We start from the raw sequence: 16,814 nt of genomic DNA on the forward strand, positions 1-16,814 counted from the left end.
TCTTGCAGTTAATCTATATGACCTGTGTTTAAAGACAGCCATGGACGTATTTGACTGAAAGTTATAGTTAGAATGGCTGTGGAAGAGTTTGACTGGTCAATTCATAGGTATACCTGGAGTGTTTTATAATTGAATTGAGAGGTTTTTTTTTTTAGGGAAGAAATTTCTGAATAAAATATAGCTTGAAGTTGGATTTATTCACCAGGAAAATGACATTACCTTAACAGCAGCAAAAACGGTTGTTTTAAAAATGGACTAGGATAGAGTAATCAAGTCTTGCATTTGCCATTAATTTTCTTACGCTTTTTCCATCCTGCCCTGGTACATTTGAACATTCTTTGGAAATCTCAAACACTTATATTTTAAATTATTCTTTTTGTACAGAAGAGGATTTTAGAAAAATTTAGTTTATAAAGCTTCTACTTCCATTATTTCTCAAATTTGCATTGACGATATTTTTCAACTCTCTCTAAAGCTTTACCACATACAGTATCTCAGCAGCAGACCTAATTGGAAATAAATGAGCTCACAGTTAAATCTGTTACTACTTTCATACTCCTTTAGCTGCCAGAATGTTCTATAAATGGCCACTGATAACCAGTTTAGTGGGCTTGCCTCACTGCCCAGTGCATAAATCACTAATGATTCAACCCTAGGATTCAGGACTCAGTACACAAACACAAATTATGTCTTGTGGAATTTTCAGAATAGTATTTAATAAAACATTGGTATCCCCTGGTTGGGCTTCCCTAGTAGCTCAATGGGTAAAGAATCTGCTTACAATGCAGGAGACCTGGGTTCAATCCCTAGGTCCAGAAAATCCCCTGGAGAAGGGAATGGCAACCCACTCCAGTATCCCTTCCTGGAGAACTCCATGGACAGAGAAGCCTGGCAGGTTACAGTTCACAGGGTCGCAAAAAGTCAGACATGGATGAGCCACTAACACACACACATATCACATGGTTAGTCTTTAAAGTAGGTTTGGTCCTATCCATCACATTAGCATTGAAAACATTTCAATGTATTTTTTCACATCGAAAAATATCACATAGAAGCTGTATTTTGGAGGATGGGTGAGTGATTTAACAGATAAGTATAATCTATGTGTTTTAACGGAAGCTATAAGTACTTCAGTTGAAGGGTAAAAAAATAGACCCTGGCTTTCTGAACCTATCTGCAGCATGAAGTATAACTCTGGGCTCTAGAACGAAATCACTGCTCGCTGGCACATTAACCCAGGAAGTGTACTACCTCCCCTTTGAGAGCAGATAACAGTATTGTCTAGAAGAGTCAGGCAAGATCTTGAAAAGACAAATCTCAAGGACAGAATGAAACTGACAAGAGCTGCATGCTTTCCTGGGCTAGGACGGCAGCTCGCGTCTGTCCTGCAGACAGGACAAAGATATGAATAAAAGAAACAACGTAGTGAATAAAGCGTGAAAACCTAAAGAAAATCAAATCACAAAGAGCTTTCTTTTCATACAATTTTCCTTCAGGAAATACGTTCATCAAAAAAAAGGTTATCGTTTCTACCAGGGTTGGGGGAATGTGGTGCTTAAATAAAGGAAAAAGAAAAAATAAAAAACAACTTAAAAACAATTACCTGGAATATCTAGGAGCTTCAGTTTCCCAGCAAGATGGTGAACTATTATAGGTTAAGTGAGACTGAAGTATGAATTTAACTAAAGAACATGTCAAAACTTGCATGACGGTGATTCTGAAAGATATTTTGAACCAGCTGGGACAGTGGTGGCTGTAGGCGGTGTTAGTTGCTCAGTCCTGTCCAACTCTTTGCAACCCCATGGACTGTAACCCACAAGGCTCCTCTGTCCATGGGATTCTCCAGGCAAGAATACTGGAGTGGGTTGCCATTTCCTACTTGAGGGGATCTTCCCAACCTAGGGATTGCATTGCAGGCAGATTCTTTACCGTCTGAGCTACCGTGGGCAGGGATGATTGCAATTAGAGGAGAGAGTTGCCAGAGATTTCTTTGAGAGGACAGGTTGCAGTAGGGCATTTTTGCTTCCCTCTGGCCTCATCTGGGTGGCCCCGAGAACAATCACTGACTGCTTCTTCTCTATTAGGGATGTGAAGTCTACAGGATTCAGGTTGCTGAATGTCTCACTCAGGTGAGGAGCTGATGAGATGTGTGGGATTACGTCACATCTGGCATTCATTCCTCCACCTCTTTCTCTCCCAAACCCCAAAGTTGATGAATTATAACGAAGGGAACTGTCTCCTCCCAAGACTCTTCTACTTAAGGGATTAGGGAGTGAGATTCTGAACACAGAAGTCACCTGATGTCATGGTAGCAGAGAGAGGTGATGAAAAGTGTTTTACAATGCCTGGAACTCACCTTCAGCCCTCTTTTGTCACTGTTGTGGGTTTTTTAACATGTATTTATTTGGCTGCATCGGGTGTTAGTTGCAGCAGGTGGGACCCTTCATTGCAGCGCTCAGACCCTCTGGCTGTGATGCACAGGCTCAGTAGTTGTCGCGTGCGGACTTAGCTGCTCCACAGCACCCGAGATCTTAGTTCCTCAGCAGGGATTGAACCTGCATCCCCTGAATGGCGAGGTGGAGTCTTAACCACTGGACCGCCAGGGAAGTCTTCCATCCCTTTCGGATTTACCTGGCCTTCCCCTGATATGATAACTACTAGAATAAATAGTATCTGAAGGCTAACTTCAGCTCAAAGAACAAAAGAGGGCACACGCGAAAAGTACAACCACCTCGAAAGGAAAGTAATAAACTAAATGACATATATCATGCTTCTAAAACCAGTGCTTCTAAAACCATGCTTCTAAAGCCACAGGGGTCTGTGGCAATGGATAGCACATTGGACTTCTAAAATTAATGAGCTAAGCATTTGCAGCCACATGGATGGACCCAGAGATTGTCATAATGAGTGAAGCAAGTCAGACAGAGAAAGAGAAATATGATATTGCTTATATGAAGAATCTAAAAAGAAATGATACAAATGAACTTATTTACAAAACAGAAACAGACTCACAGACTTAAAGAATGAATTTATGGTTACCAGTGGGGAAGAGTGGGTGGAAGGGAATATTTAGGGAGTTTGGGATTGGTATGTCCCCACTGCTATATTTAAAATCAATAACCAACAAGGACCTACTGCATAGTTCAGGGAACTCTGATCAACATCATGTAACAACCTAAATGTCAAAAGAATTTGAAAAAGAATAGAAACATGTATATGTATGACGGAATCGCTTTGCTGTACGCCTGAAACTAACATAACATTGTTAATCAACTATGTTCCAATATAAAATACGAAGTTAAAAAAAGTATAAAAGAACAAAATTAATGGGTTAGGAATTTAAAATAAGCACAATTAATATCTTCATATTAGAAATAATGGTAGATGGTAGGAAAATGAAATATAGAAAAGGATCATTAAAAAGAATCAAGAGGAAAAACAGTAAGAAATCAATGCTGCTGCTGGTAAGTCACTTCAGTCGTGTCCGACTCTGTGCGACCCCACAGAGGGCAGCCCACCAGGCTCCCCCGTCCCTGGGATTCTCCAGGCAAGAACACTGGAGTGGGTTGCCATTTCCTTCTCCAATGCATAAAAGTGAAAAGTGAAAGTGAAGTCACCCAGTCGTGTCTGACTCTTAGCGACCCCGTGGACTGCAGCCTACCAGGCTCCTCTGTCCACGGGATCTTCCAGGCAAGAGTACTGGAGTGGGGTGCCATTGCCTTCTCCGAAGAAATCAATAACTGTAAGTAAAAATGTACATAGTTCTCAAGTTGAGAAGGAAATGGCTCCCCACTCCAGTAGTCTTGCCTGGAAAATCCAATGGACGGAGGAGCCTGGTAGGCTGCAATCTACGGGGCTGCCAAGAGTCAGACACGACTGACCCACTTCACTTTCTCAAGCTAAGGGGTATTAGCGCACGAAATGAAGGGCTCAAAATTTGAACAACAGAGGAAAAAACCGTGGCAAAAATATTACGAGAAATAATGGAAACAAATTTCCCAGAATTAAAGAGTAAAGACTTCAGGCTCAAACTGAAAACACAGATAAGAAAAGAAGCAAATCTAGGAGGATACTGTGAGTAATAACCCTGGGTCCGGAAGATCTCCTGGAGAAGGAAATGGCAACCCACTCCAGTATTCTTGCCTGGAAAATCCCATGGACAGAGGAACCTGGTAGGTTACAGTCCATGGGGTCGCAAAGAGTCAGACACGACTGAGCGACTTCCCTGGCCTGGCTGTGAATAATCAGGGGATGTGAAGGTGACAAATTCCTTGATAAAGTTTGATTATGGCTTTGTTTTTTTAAGAAAACAACCCCACCCAAATGATTATTTCAATCAGAATTTTTAAATCTACACTGTGATGATGGAATATGGAAAAGTGGTATAGACAGCAAATGACATTAGTCATGAGGGGGCAGAGTGGAAGATACTAAAATTTAATAACTTAATAGGAGAAAATAAGCATGAGTGTATGTCTCAAATGAAGGACATTCACAGTATGTTACATTAAGAATATATAACTTTAAAGCTAACAGAAGAAAATTTCATCTCTACAGTGAAAAACAGGAAAAGATATTTTAAATGAAACAAATGAATGCACTGAAAATTTAAAAAAATAAGATAGTAGGAATAAGTCCTAAATAATCTATGCAAGTCAATTAAAAAATCATAAATTAAAAAATGAAGATTCTCAGATTGGGTGGCAACAAAAAATTTCAAAACTCTACTGACTATTAAAAAAATACATTTAATACAAAGACATGTCAAGAGGGAAAAATTTTAAAAAAACATATGCAAAAACAAGAATATGAACCAAAAGAAAATTCACAAAAATCTTAAACTAAAATAGAATTTAAGCAGTTGTATCCTAAGACAAAAGAAAGATAAATATACTGGCTAAAGGAACTATGGGCTTCCCAGGTGGCGAAATGATAAAGAAACTGCCTGCCAATGCAGGAGACTCAAAAGACATGGATTCGATCCTTGGATCGGGAAGACACCCTAGAGTAGTAAATGGCAACCCTCTCCAGTATTCTTGCTTGAAAAATTCATGGACAGATGAGCCTGGCAGGCTGCAGTCCATGGGGTGGCAAAGAGTTGGACATGACTAGTGGGTGAGCACACGTGCACAGAGGAACTGTGGAAAAAGAAGCTGTAGCCGTCATAAATAGTAACAAACAACACGATTTCAAAACACTCAACTAGCGGAAAGACAGGGAGAAACAGGCCAATAAGTTTAGTCAGAGATCTTAACACACTCCACTTAGCAACTATTAGATCAAACAGGAAGAAATCAAGTATCTGCAAAATATGATTAATAAGTGAGCCTTTAAATACATATAGAATTCTAGTTGGCACCATAGTTCAGGGGTTAGAGCATTGGTCTTGTAAATATATATAGAATTCTATGCCCATGTAGAGTTTTTCTTTCCAAGCACTCATGGAAGATTTTTTTTTTTTAATATAAAGATTAGTAGTCAATAAAAGAAACCCTGGATAAATTCCAAGATACCAGTGGCATACAGGATTTGTCCTCTGAAAACAGTGAAGTAAATCAGGAATTCATCACAAAAGGATAGCTGAAAAAGAATCCTTTGTTTATAAATTGAATATGTTACCAAATACCTTGAGCTAAACAAGGCAATCATAAAGAATATTAAAAAGTATTTAGAATTAGATAATTCGAAATTTATGAGACATGACTAAAGCAGGACATAAAAGGAATGCATGGCTTTAGCCATTTTTGCTAGGAAACAAAAATGTTAAGCATAAAGGAGGCAAACATTGAAATGAGGAACTAAAAAGGAACAATAGAGCAAACAATACTAGCAGCCAAGAAATGATGCAAATAACAGCATAAATCTGTGAAACTGGGAACAACAACATCAGAATGATTTAAAAAATTAACAAAGTAAAAAACTAGTTTCTTTAAAAAGATTTAACCAACCAGCAGAAAAACTTCTGACAATTTTAATAGGAAAATAAGAAGAAAATGCATAATGCTTATCTACAAAGGATGAACTGAAAAAGATGAAATAGCTGTAAACACAACAGATATAAAAATAAAAACATTATAATCTACTATATACTAAAGAATTTAAAAATTCGATTAAATTGGTAACCCCTCCCCAAAACTACCAAACTGTACATAAAGAAATTGAAAACTTAAAATCAACCAAAATGTTTTCAATAAATTGAAATGTCAATGCTGTTTTTAAAAAACCCTTCAAATGTATCTTTTTCAAGAGACTTGTACCAAATTCTTGAGGGTAATCTAATTCCTCTCTTATATAAGCTAATCCAAAAAACTGAAAAAGAGTGAACGTTATCCAGGTTAATTTTATGAAGCTAGAAATAATGTAAATTATAAAAACCATATGAGAAACATAAGAAAATTTAAGTCTACATCATTTATGAACATAGGTATAAAAATTGTAAATAAATCCAACAGAATATTGAAAACAGTCCAGAATAATCAAGTAGGTTTTCTCTCATTTATGCAGCGAAGTTTTATCAAAAGAAAATCTAGCAACAAAATACAACCAGATAAACATGAGGATAACCATAATTAACTGAAATGTAATGACAGACCCACTGCAGTTAACTGTACTATTCTCCTTGCTTTGGCAGAGATTATAAAGCTTAAACACCAAAAGCCTACTGTAAGCATTTTACTTAACAGAGAAACCTGAGATGTGTTCATATTAAAAGATACTCAACTCAAGAACACTATCAATTCTACTTTTAAAGATAGTGTTGGCTATCCTGGACAACATTAGTCAAGAAAAAGATAAAAAAAAGGGAAGAAGAAAAGATAGCTAAGAAATAAAGGGGAAAGAGATTAACATGGCCTTATTCGCAGATAAAACACCTAGTAAAACCAGTTATATCGATAGTGAACTTACTGAAACAAGTTTATCAAACAGAAGTTCTATTCTAAAAACTTCTATTAGGATAGGATTTCTCTATCCTAGTAATGGGCTTCCCTTGTGGCTCAGATGGGAAAGAATTCACCCACAATATCCTAATAATGGGCTTCCCAGGTGGCACTAGTGGTAAAGAACACACTTGCCAGTGATGGAGACAAAAGAGACGTGGGTTTGATCCCTGGGTCAGGAAGACCCCCTAGGAGAAGGAAATGCAAACCCACTCTAGTGTTCTTGCCTGGAGAATCCTGTGGACAGAGGAGCCTGGCAGGCTTCAGACAGTAGGGTTGCAAAGAGTCAATGACAATGCTAAGAAACTTAGCATGTATGCACTATCCTAATAACAACCAACTGGAAAATATAATTTAAAAACCAATATCAAAAAATACTTTAGGGAATCTTGAAGTAAACTTAAGCAAGACTATATATGATCTCTGTGGAGGAAAAAATAATAAACTCTAACAAAGGACAAATAAAGTGACCTGAATAACAGAGACTTAATATTATGAAAATCAATTCTTCAAAAATTAAACTATAAATTCAATGTTATTATATATTGAAATTTCAGTAGGATTTAAAAAGTTGTACTTGATATTCTAAAATGTTTATAAGGAAATAAATGTCTACCATATAGTTAACCTAATCTTGAAAAGAAAAAGCAAAAAAGATGAATCTCCCCTGTCAGGCATGAATAAATATATTGCCAAAATAATAAAAACAAGTGGGCCAACTGGAACAGAACAGAAATCCCAGAGGCATCCCTGTATACAGGTGGAATCTTATACAAGTGATGTCAGATTCATAGGGAATGATAAGTTTTTAGCTCATGAGAACCAATTACATAGAGAAAAAAAACTGCATTAGAGGTAGAACTCTAACTGAATTAAATATTTATATGTCCAGAAAAAATTATAAAGGTAAAGGGAAAAAACGGAGAAGCACATTTTTGTGACTTAAGAGATAAGAAATGATTTCTGAGACCAAATTTCTGAAGAAGAACCATAGGAAAAAATTAATTTGATTAATCAGCTGAAGATTTCTAGTCAAAACAGAACACTGTAATAAAGTTAATAGATGACAAATTGAGCTATTTGCAAGAATGAGTTCCCACTTTTCACTTGACACAGCTGGAAAAGGTCAAATATTGGCCTAATTTTGGGGGCATGGAAATGGATATATGCATTCTGAAGGGAAAACTGGCATCATTTAATTCTATCAAATGAACCCCTATTTTACGACCCAGCTCTGGGTATGTGTTCTTCGGAAAATGATATGCAGGTTCAAACAGAAGGATTTGTACATTTGAAGTATTGTTTGCTTCAGCCAAGAGTTGAAGCAATCAGGATGTCTATCACTGGAGCTGTGGATAGGTAAAATACAATGGAATACACATTAGCAATACCATAAATCAGTGAAAAGTAACACAGAAGATGTACACACAGCAGTTTCTCCCTAAAAGTATGCAGTGCTGCATTTTTTTTAAAAAAAGGTTAGAAAAAAATTATCTAATATAATACATCTTATATACTAAAAATGCTTACATGCATAACAAAATAAAGAAGCTTACTTTACAAAAATATGCACAAAAAGATACACATTGTCATTATAATGATGGCCTTTGAGGGGCTTCTCTGGGCTCAGATGGTAAAGAATCTGCCTGCAATGCGGGAAACCCAGGTTTGATCCTTGGGTCAGGAAGATCCCCTGGAAAAGGGCATGGCAACCCACTACAGTATTCTTTGCTGAAGAATTCCACAGACAGAGGATCTGGGTGGGTTACAGTCCATGGGGTCACAAAGAGTCGGTAACAACTGAGTAACTCACACTTGAGGGGAAGGAGAATGAAGTGGGAGCTGGGAATAAAATGTAATAAATAGTAAAGATAAAACAAGAGAGGAGGACTGCATGCACAGATGTTTCAAGTTCTACAATGACAGGGGTTCTGGTCTCTGCTTAACAAATATTTGCCAAATATATGAATATGACGTGAATTGAGGAATATGATTCTTGTATCTTTCTATATTCAAGTTCCAATTACTTGGTTGAATCATAGGAAATTGTAATTTTTTGTAGGTCACAATTGTCAGCAATTTCATACAATTCAATTTAACAGAAAAGGGCAACTGGAGAATAATTACAGGTTCTTAGGGAATATAAATAGCCACTGTGAAGACTTGTAGGAGATAACACAAAAGACAAACCAAATTAGATTCCAGTTTTTCATGATTAATTAAAAATAATATATACTGATATAATATACTGATTATTGTCCTTAAATGTAACTACTCTTAAGAGCTAAGTCATCAACACCATTTCCTTACAATACTCAGTTATCTATTTTATTAAGCAATGTAACCCTTGCATCTTTTATCATACTTATCTGTTTTTTCATTGACAATATTTAAACATATCTTTTAAAAATCTTTCACTGTTGGAAGATTTTCCAAAACTTAAAGTGTAGTTTATGTAAGATAACTTTTAAAAAGTATCAATTACAGCCACTTTTAAATCTCTTGAAATTATAAGAGGCACTTGTGCCTTCTCTTTTTATTAAACCATTTTACTCTGATTAGAATACAAAAATCTGTACATATTTAATGTATACAAGATGATGAGTTTAGAGATATGTATACACCCATGAACCCATCACCGCAATCAAGTTATAAATATATCTATCCCCTCCAAAAGTTTTCCTCCATCCTACCTATTTATTTGTTTAGTGATAAGAACACTTAAAATCTATCCTCTTAGCAAATCTCGGTATTATTAACTATAGGCACTATACTGTAAGTATATAGATCTCTAGGACTCATTTAGCATAACTGAAATTTTATATCCTTAGACTAACACCTCTCCAGCCCCTGGTAACCACCATTCTATTCTTTGGTCCTGTGAGTTTGACTAGTTTAGATTCCTTCTGTAAGTGGGATTGTGTGGTATTTGTTCTTTGAAAGCATTGCGTTTGATTTTATAGAAGTAATTGTTCAGAAAACAGATAAGAGGAAGTGGGAGGAAACTGAAAGAAAGCATTATATATTTCCTCTTACCTTAGATCTGAACAATTCTTTCTGTAAAACCAGAAACTCCTTAAAATTTATCAAATATACACTTACCAGACTGAGCTAAGCTGAATTACCTCTTATAACTAAACTTTTTGGAGGTTATTATTAAGTTCTTCCCTGAAAACTTTCTCATCATGCTTTATATCAGGGCTCACTATGTCAGGCATCCTTGAGAGAGTTGTTTTTTACTCAACAAATATTCCATGTTGAATGCCAAAATGAAATAGGCACTATGCTTCCTAAAAATAAAGCAAAAAGCATAAGGGCAAAACTATATTTTCCTTTGTTGCAGTGACTACATTTTTCTTAAGTAGAAAGTCAAGTCAAGAAAAACAGACCATAGCTGAAAACTAGCTTTATAATGGGTCAAAGAACTGACTAAAATGATAAATTGAGGGGAAAAAAAAAAAAAAAGATGTAGCCTTTGTGATCCCGAGTGAAGCTGTTTCTAGGTGATTTTTGAACTACACTTATTAAATGAAAATCTCTGCTTGCAGCAATAAAACGATACAATCTTTGTTCCATGGGAGTTGATAATCATAAAGGTCAAAAAAAGGCAGCCCAAAAAAAAAAAAAAAAAAAAAAAGGCAGCCCAACTCACTTTACTTATCTTCAGTATACTTTGTGGGAAAATAACTGCTTCGATGGAAATTTTACCTTGACAGTGAAGCGTTTTTTCTTTGGTGGATTCCAAACTGTGCCGGTCGAATGAATGAATGCACGCAGAGGAGTTAGGGATGTCACCAGTACATATGCTTTAAGAATTACAGATAAATCTTTGGCTCTCAAGAGTGTTTCTTGTGGAGCAAGGGCTGTGGTTTGATTCCTAAAAATTACAAAACATAATTAAAGCTCCATAAGTTGGAGTGAGTATGTAATTTGTAAATTACCTCAGCACTTTGTACATCCTATCTTTCGCTCCTTGGATCCCAGCCTTCAGTATATGGGCTTCCCTAAACAAAAGCTAAAATAATACCAAAAATAAGGCTTAAAGATCTAAAAAAAAAATGTTACATTAGTCACATCTGGTACCATCCCAACAAAAGAGGTACAAATAAAAGTTTAGGAAACCCCTGAAATCTTCCTGTTCTGCCCTTGTCCACCTTTACTCTATCTTTTCCTCTACAAGATATTGTTTCTGAGTAGTGGACAGATCATGAAAAATATGCCAGAATACTTTCCCCACTAATTTTATTCTACTTATAATCCACAGGTGGCGCTAGTGGTAAAGAACCTGCCTGCTAATGAGGAGACATGAGAGACGCAGGTTGGATCCCTGGGTTGGGAAGATCCCCTGGAGAAGGGCATGGCAACCCACTCCAGTATTCTTGCCTGGAGAATCCCCATGGGCAGGGGAGCCTGGCGGGCTACATCCATGAGGTTGGAAAGAGTTGGGCACGACTGAAGCATCTGAGCATGCTTGCATGCAATAATCTACACCACTTGATCATTAAGGGTTAATTTAAGGGATGAAGTTTCAGGAAACACCTCAGTCTAAAAAAGGAAAAAAAAAAAACACTAGTTGAATATTTTGTGATGAAGCAAATAGACTTTGATCACGTGTGTATGTGTGTTAGTCTCTCAGTTGTGTCCTACTCTTTGAGATTCAACTCTATGGACTATAGCCTGCCAGGCTCTTCTGTCCATGCAATTCTCCAGGCAAGAATACTGGAGTGAGTTGCCGTTGCCTTCTCCAGGGGATCTATCTGACCCGGGGATCGAACCTGCGACTCCCGCATTACAAGCAGATTCTTTACCATCTGAGTCACCATGGAAGCCCACATCCATCATAAATGGTACCAAAATGTATGAGTGTGTGTGAATCCATCGGTCGTGTCCGACTCTTTGCGACCCTGTGGACTGTAGCCCACCAGGCTGCTCTGTCCATGGAATTCTCCAGGCAAGAATACTGAATTTCCTTCAGAATATGGCTAGAATACTAGCCATTTCCTTCTTCAACCAGAATGTATAGCTATTTTCTCTTCTGCACCCTATTTCTGTATTCCAATTATCTAAGTTCAGGCAATGAAAAGAGAGTGCTATTTCATCTTTTGAAGTCTACATAAGCAGAAATGCATATGATTCTTCAAATACTACCTAAAAATTATAAAATGACATGAGGCAAACTCTTTTGTGCCTTGGATAAGATAATTAAAATCTCTTAGTTTTTCACTGTAATTTATCTACATGACAAAATCATTTCCCTGGAAGCAACTTAAGTAACTTGGTACCCAACAGTTGTTTTCTTAGAGCCCTAAAAAAATAACTAGAAAAAAATCATTCAGCCATACTCATAGACTAAGGCGTGTTATTTGAATATAAAATGGAAGTTAAAATTTTATAGTTTCACACTGTCAAGCTTTTAAATTCAATTTCCATTAATGTAACTTTCTAGATAAGAGTCCTATTTACCCAAATGTTTATTCTATGGCAAGAGAGGTTTGAATTAGTCTAGAAGAAAATAGACTGTGGCATTCTTTATTAAGAAGAGATAGTTGAAAATTTATGTAACAGAACCTAAAACTTCAAACATGTAAAAACCCCTAGATGTGTCTAGTGCTTTTTTTCTTATTGGCTATCTTCTAAAATTCATGCCTGGTGTAACAATTCAAGATGATTAGCTTACAGCTGTTCACGTCTCCAGTCCCCTGGTTTCCACATATGCGACTTCAGTGTTTTTAAAAGGTGACTTGAAGTCCTCAGCTTTAATTGTATACTTTGATCCAGACACACAGAAGGGCTCACCAGAAGTCGCAATTCTGGAAAGATTCAAAAGAGCAAAAGACAGTCATTTTATTGTTTCCTTTTGGAGTGGCTTCCAAAATAGAGTCTGCTGTGTTAACCTCCTGGGTCCAAGGGAAATAGGCAGCAAATTTTCTCTCCATTCTGAATCAAGGTTAGATCCATCAAGCATGAAGGCATGTTTAGAGAGCCCTTTGCTTAGTGGTATGTTCTCTTACCATAGACTAGTAAAACAATTGTAATAACATTTAAATTTTCTTGCTCAGGAGGAGAAGTAGATATAATGTCTCCCTCTCCCTCCCCAGGAAGGTCTATCTTCTGTACAGCTAAGAGAGCACTCTGAGGGAGGTGGAAGGGGGGATCAGGATGGGGAAAAAAAAAGAGAGATGCACTCTGGATTCAGGGAATGGTGGTGTAGGAACTGACTTCCATTTGCGATGAGAATACTACGTAGACAGCTTGAGTTGACTTCCTGGCAATGCAGTCCTTCACAAGCTAGAGTTCGTCATGCTTCTTGACCTTGATAACCTCAAGAAGAGTGTTTCATTATTTTGTAGAATATTATTTGTGCTTAGTTGCTCAGTTGTGTCCGACTCTTTGTGACTTCATGAACTGTAGCCCACCAGGTTCCTCTCCTCTGTCCATGGGATTTTCCAGACAAGAATACTGGAGTGGGTTGTCATTTCCTTCTCCAAGAATATTATTTACTGAGTTTTTTAAGTGTATAAAAGTAAAAACCAACAATGATGACTTACTTATGAACACATATTGATAGAAGGTAATTCTGTATCCATATCAGCATATACAGAATTACCTTATACTTCTTAATGGTTTGGGGTGTTCCATTTAATGAATATATTTAATTTAACCATTCCCTTATTGCTGTGTATTTAGATTATTTTTGCAATGTTTTTCTTCTGCTATTTCAAAAATACTATCATGAACACTCTTAACATCTAATCTGGTGTACTTTTACAAGTTTATCTAGGGATGAATTCAAATCTGTATGTGTAATTGTTGGGTCAATGGGTAAATGCATTGTAAATTGTATCAACATTACTCAACTGCCTTCTAAAAAGGTTGCCCCAATTTCACTCTCTCCAACAGTATATTAAGAGTTGTTTCCTTACTGCCAGGTCACAGAGCTTTACTTTCAAATTATACAATTTATCTAGCTCCCCAAACAGAATAAAGCCTTTAAATCATTCCCCCCCTTGTGCATGTTTCATCAATACTAACACAGTCTAATTTAAAATACTTCATGCTCTTAAGTAAAAGTCAGCAGAAGTCAAGTTGTTCGATATATTCCCATATCTCATTATTTAGCACAGTGTGATCTTTCTCAAAAAATGATAGCCTATTTGCAAGATTTCCTTATCAATGAAGTTCTAATATATCATAATAAAGGAAATATTCAAATTGCTTGTTTCTAGAGGTGACAAATGAAGAGCCATTAAGGTAATTTCTTTCCCTGAGCATCACAACTACAAGAGAGTTTAAGCATTAATACAGTCCTTTACCTTTGTAGTAAGAAAATAGGTGTTCTTCCCCCCGCCCCCTCGCAACTAAATAGACATGGGTGGTTCAGTGGTAGAATTCTTGCCTGCTATGCAGAAGGCCAGGGTTCGATTCCAGGCCCATGCACCTATAGGGTCCCCTTGGGCTTCCCAGGTGGTTCAGATGGTAAAGAATCTGCCTGCAATGTCGGAGGCCTGGGTTTGATCCCTAGGTCAGGAAGTTGTCCCCCGGAGAAGGAAATGGCAACCCACTCCAGTATTCTTGCCTGGAGAATTCCATGGACAGAGAAGCCTGGTGGGCTACAGTCCGGGTCACAAAGAGTTGGACAGGACTAAGTGACTAACACTTTCACCTTCCCTTTTACTTTTAATACCAGGAAGCACAGCACCAGTTTGAAGTCCAAGCAGAGGTGACTTTGAAAAACCTAAACATATTAAGTGTTTCACCAAAGTGGGAGTTCAATGGTTTTGAAGAAGCAATCAGCAAATATGTCAAAAGAACACATGATTTCATGTCATCTTAGTTTAAGTCGACAAGCCTAAACATGCAGTTGAAGCAATCCAATGTAGGAACTGCCAAGAATATGTCAAATTTCCAAATCAGCCCCTAAAACTGTGATTGAGTAATAAAATTCAATATTGATTAAAGTAAATTTTACTTTTTGTGATATATATATATATATATATATATATATATATGATATCCTGTTATATCGTTCCAGGTTTGGAGGTTACTGTGAACAATTCTAAAACAAAAAGTCAAACAAAAATCCCCACAACTCTAATTAGACCTCCCCCGACACCTAAAATTATTTCATTTCCCTTGATTACAGCTAAAAATGAAAAATAAGTTCCACCAATATCTTTTAAAACTGTAACAACATTTTATCAAGCTTTAATAAATAAATGTGGAAGCTTTAAGTATCCTAAGGTCTTGTTTAACAGAGTCAGAAATTTGTTGGTAGTCACCGTAACCTATAATGTTACCGTAACCTATAATGTCACCGCAACCTATAATGTTACCACATGTGTGCCCAGTGGCTTCAGTCATGTCTGACTCTTTGTGACTCCCATGGACTGTAGCCCACCAGGCTCCTCTGTCCATGGCATTTTCCAGGCAAGAATACCAGAGTGGGTAGCCTTTCTCTTCTCCAGGGGATCTTCCTGACCCAGGGATCAAACTTGGGCTTCCTGCACTGCAGGCAAATTCTTTACCATCTGAGCCACCAGGGAAACCCATAACCTTTTTGGGCATATCTGTCAAGGTCTTCTCAATAGATCAGTTCAATCCATTTATTTAAATATTCCCTTCCCCTTATCCCTTGACCACCAAACACACAGAGGCGCCTAGAAGTCTCCTACAAACAACGTCAATACCAGATTCTGGGTTTGGAAGGAATTTGGGAGATAAGGTGCTATTTAGTCTTCTAAATGGCCTTGTAGTTCATTAACATGTGCTTATTTTCAGAAAGTAATTAAATATGGAGGGCTCAGTATCCGTCTTTCAGGTATTCCTATCCCACTCTTTGAGGTCTCAATGGGTAGCAGATACAGAAGTATCATACGTGCTTTTATCTATTGACTATTCTTGGCTTATCTGAGAAGAGTCCTGAAGCCATAACTTGACTTCTCACTTAGAGTAAGAAGGAACAACTTATTAGAGATGCATGAAGACTGCTCTTTTCATACATTCTAATATCTGGTTGGCTGGGTCCTAAGTACCTGCTGACTGCTGTGCTGTTTTCTGTAAAGAAAGATTAAACTTGGGGTTTCATTTTACTTCTTACCAACCAATGATTAATGGGCTTGTGACACTGTCAAGGAGTCTTCTAGAATACAGGATGTCATTCTCCAGGAATCTTTTGAACTTCCCACATCACAGACTATAAGACTGATAGAAGTATGCAATAAATATCTGTTGTAGCAATGAACTAGTTTGAGGAGGCGATGGTGTTAAGCTAATGTGCAGTTGGAGAACAATGAGCATTTCAGTGTATTAAAAAGATTTTATTTGGTTATTTATTCTTTCACTTCTATGTGGCATGTAATTACATACATCATAGACAAAGACTAAACACTGGAAAACACTTGTACTAGCAAAGATTAGATGCCAGATTTACATTGTGTTTGATTTAATGCTTTACCCCATGGCTAATAATGAATAGGAAAGTAATAGTGAAAGTATAATTATATTTCACAAGTGTTTAAATATTGTCTTGCATTTCACATTAGGAAGCTAAATTTAGCCAGTAATTTCTTACTTTGAAACTTCTAGCGAAGATAAAAGCCCTTAATTAATAATTAACGACTGGTTTTGAGATTAGAAGTGTAGATAAGTATTTCTGAATGTATTCACTGTTCTTCCTGCAGGAGGACGTTTACAAGTCTTATTCCGTAGCCTGCAAGATAGCTTCAGAGCTTTCATGTACAGCAAATTTAAACAGAACAATTGATACATGTACAAGCTAAAGTCATAACCAGGAAATAACTCTATCAGTCAGGGCACTGGGAGAAAACAGATGGATGACAGAGTCAAAGGAATAAGTGAAGAGACTACCAGAGACTA

At 37.0% G+C, this 16,814-nt stretch overlaps 1 protein-coding gene across 2 annotated transcripts in view; it reads right to left on the bottom strand.

The window, feature by feature from the left end:
- Positions 1-16,814, bottom strand: part of CPED1 (cadherin like and PC-esterase domain containing 1) — a 305,552-nt gene that overhangs the window by 187,170 nt on the left and 101,568 nt on the right. For both annotated transcript variants that reach the window (XM_070466510.1, XM_070466514.1), the window contains 2 exons: positions 12,616-12,748; positions 10,647-10,815 (listed from right to left, as the gene is read on the bottom strand). In XM_070466510.1, the coding sequence (XP_070322611.1) occupies positions 10,647-10,815; positions 12,616-12,748 (302 nt within the window). The remainder of the gene's footprint in view (positions 1-10,646; positions 10,816-12,615; positions 12,749-16,814) is intronic.

The sequence above is a fragment of the Odocoileus virginianus genome, chromosome 1, assembly GCF_023699985.2.
Source record: "Odocoileus virginianus isolate 20LAN1187 ecotype Illinois chromosome 1, Ovbor_1.2, whole genome shotgun sequence".
In the NCBI taxonomy this organism is placed as follows: domain Eukaryota; kingdom Metazoa; phylum Chordata; class Mammalia; order Artiodactyla; family Cervidae; genus Odocoileus; species Odocoileus virginianus.